The sequence below is a fragment of the Glycine max genome, chromosome 13 (assembly GCF_000004515.6).
Source record: "Glycine max cultivar Williams 82 chromosome 13, Glycine_max_v4.0, whole genome shotgun sequence".
Classification (NCBI taxonomy): Eukaryota; Viridiplantae; Streptophyta; class Magnoliopsida; order Fabales; family Fabaceae; genus Glycine; species Glycine max.
Genome location: NC_038249.2, coordinates 40,869,807 through 40,886,744, shown reverse-complemented (window position 1 = coordinate 40,886,744; position 16,938 = coordinate 40,869,807). Strand labels below are relative to the sequence as shown.

Here is a 16,938-nt window from a genome sequence, read left to right as displayed (position 1 = left end):
TGTTAAAACCACACTTAGCCCACACTTCATGATTATAAATTAAATTATGTAAATTAATTTATAATTATTTCTGTGTGGGTATTTCTTACCCTACACAAGTGATAGTAAATTAACTACTTAGCATATAATTTAATGAAAAATGAAAACTATAAAATTACAACAAAAAATAAAATTAGTGGGATATTTATAATTTAGTGGAGTATTTCTTCACATATAGTAATTTATTAAAAATAATAAAATTAAAAAAATTAAAGTATGCAAATTAATTAATGGGAGATACAATTTTTTTATTAAATGAAATTATAAATTTATTATCACACAATTATTTTAATAAGTAAACTATTTAAAACGGTAAAACATGGCGTACTTGAGACAAGTTCCGTTCTTAGTTCTTTAGTTGTTTTCCCGGCAACAAGACCAACTCAAAAACCCTAATTTTCCATCTCCACTGTTCACTGAATTCAAGGCCATCTCTCGCCTCCAACTCACTCCAACATTTCCCATCAGCAACCACCATTGGTCAAATCGATTTGTCCTCGTTGAAATTTCCAATCCGTCTTCCTCAATTTCATTCTTCCGTTGTCTCAGAGTGTTTTTGTGTTTGAAGGTCCTTCAATGGCGGAGGACCGGAGTGAGGCGAGTGATTACAGTTCGGAGGACGAAGGAACCGAAGATTACAGGCGTGGAGGGTACCATGCGGTTCGGATTGGTGACACTTTCAAGAATGGGAGCTATGTGGTGCAGAGCAAGCTTGGTTGGGGTCATTTTTCCACTGTTTGGCTCGCTTGGGACACTCACAAATCGGTGCGTGCACTTTTGTTTGTTTCCTCATAGCACAACTTGGGGGTGCTAAAAATGAATGCTTTTGACGATTCACATTTAGTTTAGAGAGTTTGAGTTTTGTTCTTTATCTGGGTTGTTATGGTGTTTGTGCTTGAGAGATTTCGACAAAGCGTGGGCTTTTGTCTCTATTTGTCATCCTTTTTTTTGGGGCTGTGGACTAATCAACAATGGACTGGCTTTGACCTTCCTCCCTTCTGTTGTTGATTGAAAGAAAATGTTTATATTGGAGTTTATGCTTTTCAATATTAGTAAATGATTGGTTCTTAAAAAAAAATTATCATTCTCAAAACTCATCTGATAAAAGGATCTCAGAGGTTCTGCTGCTTGATCTTTTGTTTTATTTTATTCTGACTATTGATCTCTCTGTCTTCTTCAGCTAACAAATTTTGCAAGTAGTTATTCGGTTTTTTGTGCCCTTGTTCTTTCTAAGTGAGCATGTCTGTTGTGTGACACTAGAGTTCCTGAGATTAGGTGGGAATTCACTTTAGGACTATGACTTTGTTTGGATAAATTTCTCCATAAGCACTTGTAGAAGAAAAAAAATAAGAAGGTAAACTAATACATTTTCCTTCTTATTTTCTTCTCCTATAAGGGCTTACGGAGAAGTTTATCCAAATGGGGCCTATGTTATTCTTCATTCTTTTAATACCTTGCTAACATACATGCGGCAATCTTTAGTTTGGAACTTTGTTAGTGATGTTTTAAATTGTTTGTTTGCAGCGATTTGTTGCCTTAAAAATTCAAAAGAGTGCTCAGCATTACACTGAAGCGGCAATGGATGAAATAAAGATTCTTAAACAAATTGCTGACGGGGATCCAGATGACAAGAAATGTGTTGTAAAGCTTTTGGATCACTTTAAGCATTCAGGACCTAATGGCCAACATGTTTGTATGGTTTTTGAATTCCTTGGGGATAATCTTCTCACACTTATCAAGTATAGTGATTATCGAGGGGTTCCCCTTCCCATGGTCAAGGAAATTTGTTTCCATATTTTGGTGGGTTTGGATTACTTGCATCGTGAGCTTTCTGTAATACACACTGATTTGAAGCCTGAGAATGTCTTGCTTTTGTCTCCAATCGATCCATCTAAGGATCCTAGAAAATTAGGCATTCCACTTATCCTTCCAAACACGAAGGATAAGACTGTGACCAAGAATGGGGCAACAATAGCAAATAAAAGTTTGAATGGAGATCTGACCAAGAATCAGAAAAAGAAATTGCGGAAAAAGGCTAAAAAGGCTGCTCAAAGCTGTGCTGGGAGGGAAAATGCTGAGGAAGCTGAGGAGGATTCCAAAGCATCTGATGAGCAAGATGATTGTAGTAATGATGTGAAACCTAGTGTAGAATCTGGTGAAGTTAAACCTAATAGTCCTGTGAGGAAAGATGAATCAACAAAGACTTCTGAAAATAAAGATATTCCACAAGGAAGTCATGGTAATAGGAGAGGTAGCCGCTCTACAAGAAAGAAGTTGCTTGCAGCTGTTGATCTTAAGTGCAAGCTGGTTGATTTTGGTAATGCTTGTTGGACCTATAAACAATTCACAAATGATATTCAGACAAGGCAGTATAGGTGTCCTGAGGTACTTCTTGGATCTAAATATTCAACTCCAGCAGATCTGTGGTCCTTTGCTTGCATTTGCTTTGAGCTTGCATCTGGTGATGTTCTTTTTGATCCTCATAGTGGTGACAACTATGATAGGGATGAGGTAAGTGCACCTGTTTAGACTTTGAAAGAATTTGTTGGCTTCATTTATTGCTCTAATAATCATCTAATGTTTGCTGTTAATATTAATAATAATATTATTTTGACCATGAAAACTGGCTTTTTATCATGCTTTTTCTGAGAGATGTTGTCCTTAACCATATGGTTTTATTGTTATGCAATGGGAAAATTCAATTTTGTGCAATGCTGATGTGAAAATGTCATCATTTCCTATTTTCCTGTGAGAAATGTATAAAAATGTGCAATGCTGCTGTGTTTATTAGGACGTCAATTTCAATCTAGAATAAATGAGTTGACATTTTGTAATTTACTCTACAGGATCATCTGGCATTGATGATGGAGCTTCTTGGGATGATGCCTCGCAAGGTAGGCTTGGCATTTGGCTGTAGAACATCTGGATTATTATTATCAATTTGCATGTTGAATTATTGATATGATCAAGAAAAACTTATTCCAACATATTATAGACAATTTGCTGATGGTATTGCATTATACTCTTATGCTGTTTTAATGAATTCTTCTGCTTTCTGAAAAACAAACAATATGGTAGTTGTTTACTACAATCTGTTTTTAATTGATCATTGTCAATCCTTAACTGTTCCCTTCCACAAAAATTGAACATTTGTTGCTTTCAGATTGCACTTGGTGGACGCTATTCCCGAGATTTTTTTAATAGATATGGCGATTTGAGGCACATTCGTCGGTTGCGTTTCTGGCCTCTTAATAAGGTGCTGACGGAGAAGTATGATTTCAGTGAACAAGAAGCAAATAACATGACCGACTTCCTTCTTCCATTACTTGATTTTGTCCCTGAAAAGAGGCCAACTGCTGCTCAATGCCTTCAGCATCCTTGGTTCAGTGCAGGTCCCTTCACTCTCGAGCCCTCATTGACTGCTGTGAAGCAAGATGATGCTATTGAAGGGGAAATATTTGAAAAAATGCAGAGGGAAAAGGCTGAGCAGGAGGCTGTGGAAGTTGGCATGGGGAATATGGCCATAGATGGAAATCCAAAGCCACTCAAAGAGTTCCAATCTATGAAGCCATCAGAATAGACGCAAATTGGCTTATTTGGATTGGGGTATACCACCTGTTTTTGTTTATATGGCAATCATGGATGGTCCTTGGAGCGTGATATTATATTTAACTGTTATATTAAGCATTGCATGCAGCATAGGTCATACATGAGGTTGTCATTTGGGAAGCCTTTTGTAAGGAAGCTAAATCACCTATTACAGAACTTAATGTCTAAAAGATAGCTTCCTTCACATTCAGTAGAAAGCACACTGATGTAAGCACTTTTTTTTTTCTTCTCTTTTTGGAGAATTTGTTTGAGGCTTTCCCCCTAGCCCTAGGTTAGATTTTCATCTTTTCAGAACTGCTATATTTGAGGGGCTCGTAATGTACATTTGAATGAGTTATTATTTTTTTATGTATCAATATCAGATTTTGTTGCTGTAGACTTTATCAACTGCATCTTTTGTTTCCTAGTTTTGGTGTGTTTTTTTTTTTTTTAGTAATTCACGTCGGAGTTTTATCCTAAAACTGAGCTTAGGATTCAGTATGTACATAGATGTAATATATTTTGCCGAATCAGAGTTTCTATATTTTGTTTCTTAAGCTGAATATTCTGAGATATAATTTAGTGATATAAAGATTTTTCAAAGGACTAATTTAGTGACAAATTAAATATGCGACTAGTTTGATAGTAAAATCTTTTAAAGAAGGTAATCAATACTCGGTATTAATCCAGGGTAGTTTCACCAAAAATTTGGATAGATTAATTTGGCGACCAAAAATTTTAAAGAACTTGTGCAATGATATAGGTGACTATGAAGGATTAAATTGTTTATTCTCATATAGACCTCTTAATTATTAAATCAATTCAACCATTGTGTCATAAATTTTTGGATATTTATAGATTAAATATTTTTTTTTTTGGTGAGATTAAGTATGTTTGATGCTGACTACATATTAAGCCCAACACATTTTGAAGAACTAATAATTTGATTTTGCCAGCTTTTTGTAAAAAACTTCTAAAAAGTAAACGATTGTTTTTTATATGCATTTAGAGCATATCCAACTCGTTACTTAACAAGTTACTTATTTTTAGACACGTTACTTAATTTTTTTTGGTGATTTATGTATCATATTTGCTTGCTTAAAATTAAGCTCTAGTTACTTATAAGTAAAAATTATTTTCTTGTCTTTTAAGGATCATTTAAGGGAATAATTTAAGAGTTATTTTAAATTATGCCATTGGAATAAAATACATGAGTTATTTTGTGACATTATAGAGACCAATTAACATAAGATAAATAGCTTAAAATGAATTGATTAAATTATCCATTGGAGATCCTCTTAATCAACTACTTCCTACAAGAACCTCAGTAAGTGACGAACTATAGATAGTCAAGTGATTTAATCAGTTTAACAGTTAGCTAATGACTCATACTATTTAGTACGAATATGAAATACACGATTTAAATAATACTTCTAAAAAGAAAAATGAAATCAGCATTCATGGAGAGAAATTTCTTTTACGAGATCTAAGCATTAGGAATTGATATTTGGATTATTTTTTTTTTAATATTGACTGAATCTGGATGTAATTCATTATTCATGCAATTACGTCTTTGAAAGTCGCATGTTAGATGTTCAGTTTGCATCAACAGCTCAGGTAACCAAACGTAAACAAATATTCACAGGCCATGCGACCTAGAACCGAAGAATTTGAATCACTCATGGTTTTTAATTATGGTACAAAGTTTACACTATTTAATTTCTTCTTAAGAAGTGGTTCAATCAATGCGCCTTATGTAACCGTGCACATCATTTGCTACCACCGTTACTTGATTTACTGATTTTAGACGCGCATCATTTCTCTAAAAATTTGCTTGACATTGTCATACTCCCAACAAAAATGTTGATCGACGTCTGCATTCAACTACCTTTATGATGCAGTGCCCTTGAACCTAAAGATAGCGTATAACATTGCAAGTTGAATAATGTTTTAGTGTACACAAGACCCCCCCCCCCCCCCCCCCCCCCCCCACATAGACCACAACCGAACGATCTCTTGAAGGCTGACAAACTATCATGACTGTCATAGCCATATACAATGTATCCCCCCCCCCCCCCTCTCTCTCCAAAACAAGAATAAAAACTAATGCTTGTCGCAGCTCAGTAATGTGAGTACCATCATGCATACGTTCGAAGCCATTTTGGATGATTGATCCTCGTGTAAATCACTGCATTTGTTTGGTGCTTACTATTGTTCACAACCTGACATCACCTGAAAAAGGAAATAGATTCCCTTCAGATTCGGAGGAATTGATACAGATTGTAGTTATGTCGATCACTAAACCTTCGAAGGTCATTAAAGCCTTGAAAATATCATGAGTTAAAGATGCTATATTGGCAATTCATGATAATAGATCCACAACTGTTTCATACTCAAGATCTCGGAAGAATAAAAATATTTAGAGCTGTGTTGCCAGGGAAACAGATTAAAGTTACCTAGTTTATAAGTTTCTTCCAATTAAAATATTTTCCTAGCCCTGAGGTAGGAATACATTAGAAAGAAAGCAATAATGCCACCAATAATTATCCCTGCTGTTGTCAGCCAAAATGCCAACTGCATCAGATAAAAAAATTTGGTTATTTTAATAAGACTGATCAGCAACAGCTTCCAATAAGAATCAAGCAAATCATGCACGGAATAAGACTTAAGAAAACAATTCACATACCACATGTTCCTCAAGATAGGACTTCAGGTTCATGCCAAATATACCTGAAGTCACCAAAATACAATAAAATCAGGCAACAGACATAATATTCTCCAAGATAATCAACCAGCCCCCCTCCATTTTACATAATTAATCGTGCTGTCTAACCAAAAGTTTTTATGTAACCTGCATGTTCCTTTGTGACATTCCTTCCAAGATCAAATTTAGTACATCCTATTCTAAATCTTGTAAGTCCTTTATAGATTAGTATATTAAAACTGAAAAATGGAGCCATGACAATGATAGTGGCAACTTAATATACCATGCACCCAAGACATTAAATGGTAGAATGCATGATTTTAGCCAAACTTCAGAACTAAACGATCATATTTGTTAAATTTAAAGAAATGAGTGCAGTGGGCTGTTTGGATGCCATCTAAACCCTTAACAAAATATAACTAACCAAGTTTGAGTTCACTTTAATTACTAGTTAATTTTGATGTAAATAATGTGAAATCACTTTTGGTTAACTGGTTAACGTGGATTTGGTGTGATTAATTAAATAAATTTTGGTTAAAACTGTGGCTGGTTTTGTACAACCCATTGTATATATTGCATCAAATAATCACCCAAACTCTGTACCTGCTACAAGGGCGCCTATTGCCACGCAGAATGTTCCAACCTGCAAAAGCAGTTCTACTCTGCTAACCTCAAGCCTACGTGAACTGTTGAATGAAATCATTTTTATTAGAACATTTGTAATAATATATAGAGTTATTGACGCCAACAAATTTCTTTTCTTTAATTGAGTTTAAATTTAACCTAATCTATAGTGACTGACTACATGCATAATATTCTCAGGTTACTGATTGGAAGACTGTTGCACGAAGGAACCCACATGCTTCTTTTAACTTTACAGTAACAGCACTCAACATGCATTTTTAATTGTGAGATATGAATGTTGAAATTCTTGATTGATCTTTTCCTGTCTTACTTTGAAGTCCTTAAATGACATAATATTATACCATGATTTTGACCTCATGACAATATGGGAAATCAAATGGTTCAATGCCTAATGTGAATTATGAGACTGTGCTACCACATTGCATCCAAAGATGGCACTCCAAACACAATCCCATGGTTGGTATATTCGTGGCTTTAGAAGAGCGCAAAACTTCCTAGCATCAAATTATGTAATCTTTCAATGCAGTTATCTACAATCATTTATCAAGAGAGAAAAGATATTCAAACCTCAAACTGACAGCTATAGAATCTTCCATTTCCCTTGCAGAATCAAGAAGCCTTTCAGCTTGACCATGACAAGATTCACATCTGTAAGTACATTAAGAGAAATCAATTTTGTGCGGAAATCATTAGAAATGGGAGACTTACAAAAAAACAACTGGCATTTGGCTATGGCTAGAATAGTAAACTCAGTCAAAGTATGGAGTTTGAAAGCTTTATGAGACTTGTTTCTAAATGCAGATTCAAATATTGTAATATGGATTAGAGAGTAAAAGAAATGGACTGGGTCTAACTCAAGAACCACTTGGATCATATCCGTAGCCTATGTGGTACATCTTAACAGAAAGTCTTCAGGATATCCATGGGAGCATAACATGGAAGTCTTGTATACGAATATTAATGGTAGGGGAAGTGTTAAGGTTCTTGATTTCCACTTGTTTCTTCAATGTAATAATGCTGCATGGTGTACTACAGATATCATATAAAATTATAAATCCTCAACATGTTAGTACACACACAATTACACAAAAAAATCAATTATGAAATGTAACGCTCACTCATATTTGGAATGAAAATAACCTTTGAAGATAATTTTCCAGAAGCATTTCGATTTCCTCCTCCTCCTCTACATATCATGAGAAAAAAGAAAATGAGAAGCTATGTTATAGCTCTATAGTGGAATGGAAAGATCCATATTGATGTCAGAAACAAAAAACACCTTTAAAATTGAAATAGCTTACCCTCAGCATTCTGCTTTTCAAAAGGCACTGAACATTCCATATCATTGTTTCCTTTACTAAGTGTGCAGTTTCTTCCCATGATACATATACGGCGTATTTCATGGGGATCCTCCAGAAGGTCAAGCAGCATCTGTCTGAGAGCTCCTGCCTTAGAACCTAACTCAACCTAACAATTTGGCAGAAAGCAAATAAATATCTAATTTATCCAGAACCACTTATGATTGGTTAAAAAAATCTATAGACAAAAATACCAAAGTTTGTTTGCTAATACGAAGCTGCTCCAATATGTCACCAGTTAACCGATTTGGCAATGCCTCAAGAAGAGCTTGTACCTAGGACCAAAGGGGAGAGGGAGAGAAGATTCCAATCAATGAATGAATTCATAGAAAGAGAGAAGAAGCAAATGTATAATCTGTTATTAACCCCAAAAGCAAATACCCAATATACTCCATAAAATATTAAAATAAGAAAGTTTCTGCTTCAGTATCCGTGTTATGCTAAAAGTATCTCATAAAGCATCAAGAGATGCACATGCACTTTATGATACATTTAAGATCTTATAGAATGTCTGCAGAGTGGCTGGAACACATTACACAAGAAATAGTAGATAAAGCCAAAAATTTCCTACCGGTTTTTATTCAGAGACAGGTTTAGAAATAACTACTTATAAAAAAAAATAGAAACAAGCATCTGCATTCTGCAAGTATACACATACAAAGAATTAACATAAATATACTCAGTTACTCACTGTGTTCCCATACTCACACGAGGTTCTAAGTCCATCAATCTCTGCTCCAATCGCTGTATTCTTGAAAGCAATGCTGCTTCAACAACCTGAAAGTTCCATCAAATGACTAAGGGAAAGACAGTTGACAACAGTGTGTAAGATGACAAGTCAAATGACAACTTAACAATATACAAAATTACACCCACGGTAATCAACTCATTATATGCATGCGTTCATCAACAGTCATATTCAAATTCCTTAAGTTGTTTGAAGAGGGCATTTGCCACAAGTAACAACCGTTGGACCCAATTAATTGGAAATTGACTCCCCAAAAGTCAAAAACAGTTAAGAGCCCCCTATGTGCTTTCTGTTTAAGGCCCACACTTTTCTTGGCCTTCTGCATTTTTAGTTTAATTAGGTATACTATCGTCATTATTTTATATTAGTATTCCTAAAACTCCACTGCAACCACCATCTTTAAGTTTACCAAACCCTGAGCCATAAATATATACTGTAGTACTATAATTCTAATATTTATCTTATTTATACTTATTCGGCAGAATAAAATTGGGAAGAAATTCATTTTATTTTCATACTCTATCCTCATTCCTGAGTCTGACTAGGTGACTATCATATTTCAACCTTTGAAAATAAACCATATTCAATTTCAATTCAGTTTCTCTTTTCTTTCTTGTCTCGTAGGACTGCTGATCTGCTTTTTATCTCAATAATATAGCAGAACAAAAGGTTATAGCATTAGTGCATAGTGCGCAAGAGTGCGTCAGGAAGTGACTGAAACTCTATTTTGTTTTCCTCCTATTCAGTAATCAGGATTCTAAATGGAGAAGCAAATTTGAAATTCCAGACTAACCTCAAGTTCAAATGGCATTGATGGCCCTCCATTGTTGTTCTTGGGGTTCAATCGAGGTAGCAATGTCTCCAGAAAAGCTTTCCCTCCTATACTGATAAATATCAACAGAAGTTTTTAGTCTACTCTGTTACTTTATCAAAGGAATAATGATGGTGATGCATCCCATAATTTATGAATTATTTCAGAATTAAATTAATTAAAATAATACCGATTATTGTCAAATATAAGTACACAATCTTGCATTGCTATTGCTCGTAGTGAACCCAGATTTAGAAGTATAGCATACTCCCGGACCTAATACAAGACAAAGAAATGGAATAGATAATTAATTGATAAAGGCAACAAACCATATCAATGTTGTACATTCATCTTTACAGCATATGTGGTAAACTTTACAAAATAAAAGGTTTGTGTGTGTATAAATATACAACGAACCATAAATGAATTCATTTTGAAGCTGAATTTCTATTAACAATGTAAAACATTGTTCAAGAACAACTTATTTATCAACCTCCATAATAGATTGATTAGATTCTTATTTCTTAGTGATGTCTCATGTAGTTTTTACTCCACTTTTATAGCACAGCTCTAGTTTTGCATGTTACATTGTTACCTATCTACATACTCGATTGTAACTGGACAGTGGTTTACAGCAATTGGGGAGGATGAGGATGAAAACGAAGATAAAAATATATTTCTTAAATTATATAATGAAGCATACAAATTTTCAGCAATAATATGTGGACTTTACAGTTTAAAATTTTGGCAACAGGACACTCCGTACGTATCGTCATGAACTAGAATGTGTGTGCATTTATACATTCAACAAGGTATTAAGAAATGATGGGGGGGGGAGACGAAACTTTACCAGCAAAGCAGGCATTGAATTTGTCATAAACAATGAAGGATCCACACTTCGAATGTCCCGTGGACGAAGACCTGAATAATTAAACAGGACATAGAATTTAGAAAAATTAATAAATGATATAAATAGGTAAACGCACTCGACATTAAGAGGTATCATTGCACAAAGACGAAATGCATTGGCCCATCAAAAAACAATTGTTATGCAAATTATATCATAATTATGTTTATAAGCAACTCCTTTGAATTTTGAGCTCATCAAAACTGAAATGAGCATAGCAATATAGCTTGAATAACAGAACGTGATAAGATATTAGCGACAGAGTATTAAGTATCCCAACTTCAAGCTTAGACATAGATGCATGTTACTTACCACTTGACTTCAACAATTGTCTCCTGTTGATTTTTCTAGTTGATACTTTCCCATTGGACCTCACTTCAACAACCTTCATAATTCAAATAAAATAGAAGGAGAAACAAAACAAACACGTGAGATAAAGGAAAAAAAAAACGAAACTAATAAATAAAACTGGAGAATATGCTATAAAATTAAGAAGCTGCTAATTTAATCCTAAGGTTTTAGATTTTAGTTCATTTAGCTGGAGCAGGAAAAATGCCGAAATTCCACAATTAAATTTCAGAATATTAAAAAAAAACAGAGCTTGTAAGAACGAACTTCATAAACCGGTTCTCGAATTCCGAGAGAGAGAGAGTCGCCGGAAGACGTGGTGGCAATCCTCTGCGACTCAACGCGACCATTTGTCGGAACAGAAGTTTGGTTCCGGTCATTCGGTTCATCAGCAACTTCGTCGGTGTCGGATACGGCAGTTTCGGCGTCACTCCATTGCTTCTCCCCCGTAGATCTGCCGAGGCATTTCACCGGTTTCAGCGCCGCCGGAGCCGGACCGGAGATCTTGCACCGGCGAACCAGAGTGAAGGAATCAGTGCATGAAAGTTCTACAGAGCGGGATTCAGTGAGATCGGAGAAGAACACGCAGTTAGCATGTCCGAGCGAAGGTTGAGAACGGAACTGCAGCACGTGCGGCCAAAATAACGCCATGTTGGCGTGGTTCAGTTCAGGTGCGGTTATGGCTATGGTTATGGTAGTCGTGCATGCCGTGCAGGGAGGATGAGGTAGTTGAAGCTGCGTCCGTAACGATCAAAACGGAACAGGTGAATAATTTATCCGACTTTGATTTTTTTTAATTATTATAACATAGTTCTCTTAATTAATTACTATAACAATTTATCTAATCTAACTTCATAGTAATAATAATAATAATAATAATAATAATAATAATATTCTAATGAAGTTGACGGAACGACCGAAAAGTGCCAAAAGTGAACAGAGTAAATTTATCCTAAATTTAAATGAAGGGTAAATACATTATTTCATTTATTTGTGGATGATGGTTTAGGTGTTGGTTATGTGTGGCTGAAATGCGCCTACGACATTCGATTTTTTTTTTTGTTGAGAATTGGAATGCTACAGTCCCCTCCGGTATAAATATTTTATTTATTTATTTATGCGTAATTGGTGTAGTTGTTGACACTTGACGATGGGCGCGTGAATCATCTGGCGTAAATTTAAATTCTCTTATGCAGTTGCATTAAAAAAAAATTAAATAGTCACTTGTAATTGACTGATAAATGAGTTTAGAAAATATAAAATTTAGTTTATGAAAGAATAAAAAATGAGATAAATATATTCGGTCATTAATTTCCGTCTAGCCTACATGGCACGGAGTCGACGAAAAATATAAATTTAAATTTTAGTTCCTGAAAGTGAGAAAAGTATGAAAAAATTATTTATTTATGCATCTGTTACCGTTAATAAAAGAGTCTATGTAACAGAGGATGAAAATATCAAAAAAATAATTGGCAACATGAATAAATTGAATAAAAAATGTTAGTAAGTTTCTATTAGATCAAAATCTCAATAAATTTTCATTGAACTAATTTATCACACCCTAGATTTCATTTCATTTCAGGATAAAATATAATTTAATTTTTATATTTTTTTTATCGTTGCAAGCATAACATTACAATAAACAATTGAAAAATAAGGAAGCAAAAACAAACATAATAATAAACATAATATTAAATAATAAACATGATTTTTCTATTGCTTTGAAATTTATGTGTCACATTAGAAATTTTATAGTAACAGACAAATTATGTTTATTATTATTTTTGTTAACTCATGTCTTCTTCCTTATTTTTTTAAGTATTTATTGTAATATTTTATTTGCATCAATAAAAAAAAAGAGAAAATGAAGATTTAAATTATATTTTGAAATGAAAGTTGGGGTCTGACAAATTAGCCCAATGAAAACTTAATGATATTTTGATCCAATTTATTCAATAATCATGTTAATAATTATTTTTGTGACATTTTCGTCAATCTGTATCACGTAGGTTTTTTTATTAACAGTGACAAATGAAAGTTAATGGATTGATGGATTTGTCGCACTTCTTATCCTGACTAAAATTTAAAATGAATGTGTTGGCACTATATACATTTAGGAACAAAAATGATAATTTATAAAAATAAAAAAAAACTTTACTTTGTGACGGATTTTGCTCGTTGAGCTTCGACCCACCCACAGCGACATTCAGGCTGGGCCTGAACAGACGTCGGGCCCATTTGCCAATTGACAAAAAAAAAACAGTATCAACGCCTCTCGCTAAACTCTAACTCTTGGTAGATTAATGAATGAATGCACACACGCAGGTGTGGATGAAATCGATATTTGTTGTGAAATTTTAAAATTGGAGGGAACAAGCAAAGTCGAAGCGGCGCATGGCGGTTCCGGCAGATCCAATCATTGAAGTAGAAGAAGTAGAGGAGGATGGTCCCACGCACCACCCTCCTGCTCCTTCACACGAGGTTCTCACCAACGTCTCCGCTTAAGTTACAAACTGAACAATATGATTGCAATGTTTTTTTTTTTGCTTCTTTTCATTTTAAATCTTATTTAGTGATTGTTTTGAATGATTCCTGATGCAGTTTTTTGATTTATCAACGACAGTTGATCCGAGTTACATAATCTCCTTGATAAGAAAGCTTCTGCCGTTGGATTCTGCTTCTCGGAGAAGCTTGAGTGAAGTTGCTTCACATGGCACTAACCAAGGAGAAGAAGAAAGAGGGGCTGCGCCCTCTTCGTCTGTTTCGAGTGATGAAAACCTTAAATCGTCCAAGAATAAATCTGAGAATATGGATGTTGATGTTTCCGGTGAAATTTCGCGTGGAGAATGTCAAGATACCGGTGATGGAATTGAACATTCCAGTGTCTCGGTTGGAGAAGATGCGTGGGAGGAATATGGTTGCATTTTGTGGGATTTAGCTGCCAGTAAAACACACGCGGAACTCATGGTAAATCAATGCTGTTTTTTGGTTTGTTGTGTTTATTTCAGTTTCTTTCTTGTTATCATATAGTAGTTTCATTTCAAAACATCTTCTAAGAAGTTTTGATGTACTGTACAGCCATAATTTGTTTTTATTTTACATTCCCTTTTTTTACATCAAATTCACCTTGTTTTACATTGTTTTCTGTTTTAAAGATTTACGACAAGTAGTGAAAACAGGAAATGGAAAACTTTTCTTACACCAAATTGGTCATAAGTCTCAAACTCCCTCATGTCATCTTTGTAGGAAGACAAAAGATGATTATTTGAATGTTTTCTAAAACATGTTTTCCAATCCTGCCCAGTTTACCCATCAACCACCAAGCTCCTAATCATTAAAACGATCGCTGAGACTTTCTCTTACGCAGTGGAGATCTAAATGCATTATTTTGTTGTTTTTCTACCATTTGATTGTGTTATAACTTATAAATGGAAATGAAATGGTTACTCGGTATAATACTGCAGGTGGAGAATCTAATACTTGAAGTTCTTTTAGGTAATCTACTTGTTTGCAAATCAGAGCGGGTTACTGTAAGTCAATGTTATTCAGACTTCATAAAACTATCAAATGATAAAGAAGCTCTTATTTATTCTGTCACATTTTTTGGATTATTATATGGTGTAGGAAATTAGCATAGGAATTATTGGGAACCTTGCCTGTCATGAAGTTCCAATGAAGCATATAATCTCGACAGAAGGACTGATTGAGATAATTCTGGACAAATTGTTTATGGATGATCCTCAATGCCTATGTGAAACATGCCGGTATGACATTTTTTACACATGTATTTCTTGTCAGTTTTGGAATTGGAATACTAACTACCTTCCTTTTTGTTAAGGACCAAATCTACATGATTGGTTACTTTTTCCCGATTTTAGGCCTTTTTTCTCGTTATGCCTGCTATTTTCATTTTCTGTTCTACAATGCATAACTTCAGTGAGAAAGAAACACTCTGCTAGTATCAAATGATTCTTTGTCTTTTTAAAAAAGAAATATTATGTATTTGTCCCATGCTTATCTAATTATTGCTTGTCTATTATGTCCATTTCTTTTATTTTTTTCTTTAACTCTCATTATTTGGTCTGTCCTAAAGATGGCTAATTTCAGAGGTTTTGGCTGGCATAAAGAAACCAAGATTTTTTTAGTAATGATCTATCTTGGTGATTCTTTGCTGTTTATGGCCAGAATTATAAAACGGCACTTTCTTTGACACTAGACTTCATTTGGGATAGGGTTATTTTTCGGACAACCTCTTGTGTTCTGTTCATATGTTTCTAGAGCTGTTTCTGTCTCAGACATGCAGAAAGATTGGTGTGCTTTGCTACATTATTCATTGGTTCTAGTTTTGCTCTTTTTTGTTTTTCTAGAGGATGTTTCATCTTCTTTCTTTGGACTATTATCTTATTTAATAAATTTCTTCTATGTATATGTATTAGAAAAAAGATACACACAGATTTACCCACCCAAATAGATGGACAGGAAAAAGACATGATTTTTATTGATTTACCTTTGTGTTATGCTGTAAGTTTGGTATCACACTACTTTATGGCATAAGTGCCGTTGTCTTGCAAAATAAAACTGTTCTTACAATTAGTTTTTGGAACAGTTTGTTGACCGTGGGTCTTCAAAGTGGTGAATCTATTGCATGGGCTGAGGCATTGCAGTCTGAACATATACTATGTCAAATATTATGGATTGCAGAAAATACATTGAACCTTCAGCTTTTAGAGAAGGTAATCAATACTCGGTATTAATCCAGGGTAGTTTCACTTTTTTATTTTTATAGAGATTACATTGTGTGAAATCACTAGACTTTGTGAAAAGCACGTTATGGAATATATGAACAAGAAACTTAAGTAATTTCAGAGGAAAAATAATATTTATTTTGATTTTTCTTTTGACATTTTCATCAGAATGCAAATTTCATCTATTCAATGGCTAACATCATTCTACTTTTTAACAGATCATTGGGCTTATTTTAGCTATATTAGAAAGTCAGCAGAAAGTTGTGGATGCTATCCTTCCACCTATGATGAAGCTTGGTTTGGCAAATATATTGATCAGTCTCTTGACTTTTGAGATCAGCAAATTAATGACAGAAAGAATACCTGAAAGGTATCAGTTCCTTCCTATTATCCTCTTCTGATTCTAATTCTGACATCACTGGCAAATGGTTGTAAAATATATTATGTTGTAATTGTTTCCCTCTCACATTTATTTTTACAGATAATATCCATCCAGCTATCTGGTGAAATTAGTATAACAAAACCTCATATCTTAATGTTTCAGGTACTCAATTCTCGATTTAATTCTTCGTGCAATTGAAGCCCTGTCTGTTATGGATGATCATTCTCAGGAAATTTGTTCAAGTTCAGAGCTCTTTCAACTATTATGTGATCTGGTTAAGTTCCCAGATAAAGTTGAGGTACATTGTTATGGTTAACACTTTCAATACTGATGCATCTTATCTTACACAACATCAACTGTTGATATCAATAATTTGGTATTTGATGATCTGCAAAGTCAGAAAAATTATGTCCACTAAACTCTTGTAAATATCATAATAAGTTCTCCAACATAATTAATGTATTTTCTTTTTCTTCCAAGATGCATTACGAGCCTTTATATTTTTAAATTAAGAACCTTTCTCTCTTTACTAGTGGACAAAATGTATTTGTTTTGTTCCCTTGAGTAGCATCAGTTGAACTGTGTACATTACTTCGGATATTTCCTCATGTATACATTTCACATTTTCCTAGCCCCCCCCCCCCCCCCCCCCAAACAAAACCA

General features: G+C 34.3%; 3 protein-coding genes across 4 annotated transcripts in view; 2 read left to right on the top strand and 1 right to left on the bottom strand.

The window, feature by feature from the left end:
* Positions 1–360: 360 nt before the first annotated feature.
* Positions 361–4,024, top strand: LOC100809984 (SRSF protein kinase 3). The gene is made up of 4 exons (XM_003551045.4): positions 361–804; positions 1,564–2,550; positions 2,886–2,933; positions 3,203–4,024. The coding sequence occupies exons 1-4, from the start codon at positions 616–618 to the stop codon at positions 3,617–3,619; spliced, it is 1,641 nt and encodes a 546-aa protein (XP_003551093.1). The 5' UTR covers positions 361–615; the 3' UTR covers positions 3,620–4,024.
* Positions 4,025–5,691: 1,667 nt separating this feature from the next.
* LOC100808371 (magnesium transporter MRS2-11, chloroplastic) lies at positions 5,692–11,952 on the bottom strand. Its single transcript, XM_003551042.4, has 14 exons — positions 11,416–11,952; positions 11,113–11,185; positions 10,744–10,814; positions 10,084–10,169; positions 9,876–9,966; positions 9,043–9,111; positions 8,529–8,609; positions 8,278–8,443; positions 8,117–8,162; positions 7,544–7,624; positions 6,935–7,017; positions 6,314–6,357; positions 6,084–6,201; positions 5,692–5,859 (listed from the first exon to the last, which is right to left on the bottom strand). Exons 1-13 carry the CDS (start codon positions 11,797–11,799, stop codon positions 6,106–6,108), a joined length of 1,371 nt encoding a protein of 456 aa, XP_003551090.1. The 5' UTR covers positions 11,800–11,952; the 3' UTR covers positions 5,692–5,859; positions 6,084–6,105.
* A 1,459-nt stretch (positions 11,953–13,411) lies between these two features.
* Positions 13,412–16,938, top strand: part of LOC100795265 (protein saal1) — a 5,067-nt gene continuing 1,540 nt past the window's right edge. Inside the window, exons 1-7 of one of the 2 annotated variants that reach the window (XM_003550559.4) lie at positions 13,412–13,629; positions 13,750–14,115; positions 14,613–14,678; positions 14,773–14,912; positions 15,755–15,881; positions 16,112–16,263; positions 16,438–16,573. In XM_003550559.4, coding sequence (XP_003550607.1) covers positions 13,543–13,629; positions 13,750–14,115; positions 14,613–14,678; positions 14,773–14,912; positions 15,755–15,881; positions 16,112–16,263; positions 16,438–16,573 — 1,074 coding nt within the window. In that variant the 5' untranslated portion in view covers positions 13,412–13,542. The remainder of the gene's footprint in view (positions 13,630–13,749; positions 14,116–14,612; positions 14,679–14,772; positions 14,913–15,754; positions 15,882–16,111; positions 16,264–16,437; positions 16,574–16,938) is intronic. The other variant, XM_014766031.3, reaches the window with a different exon arrangement.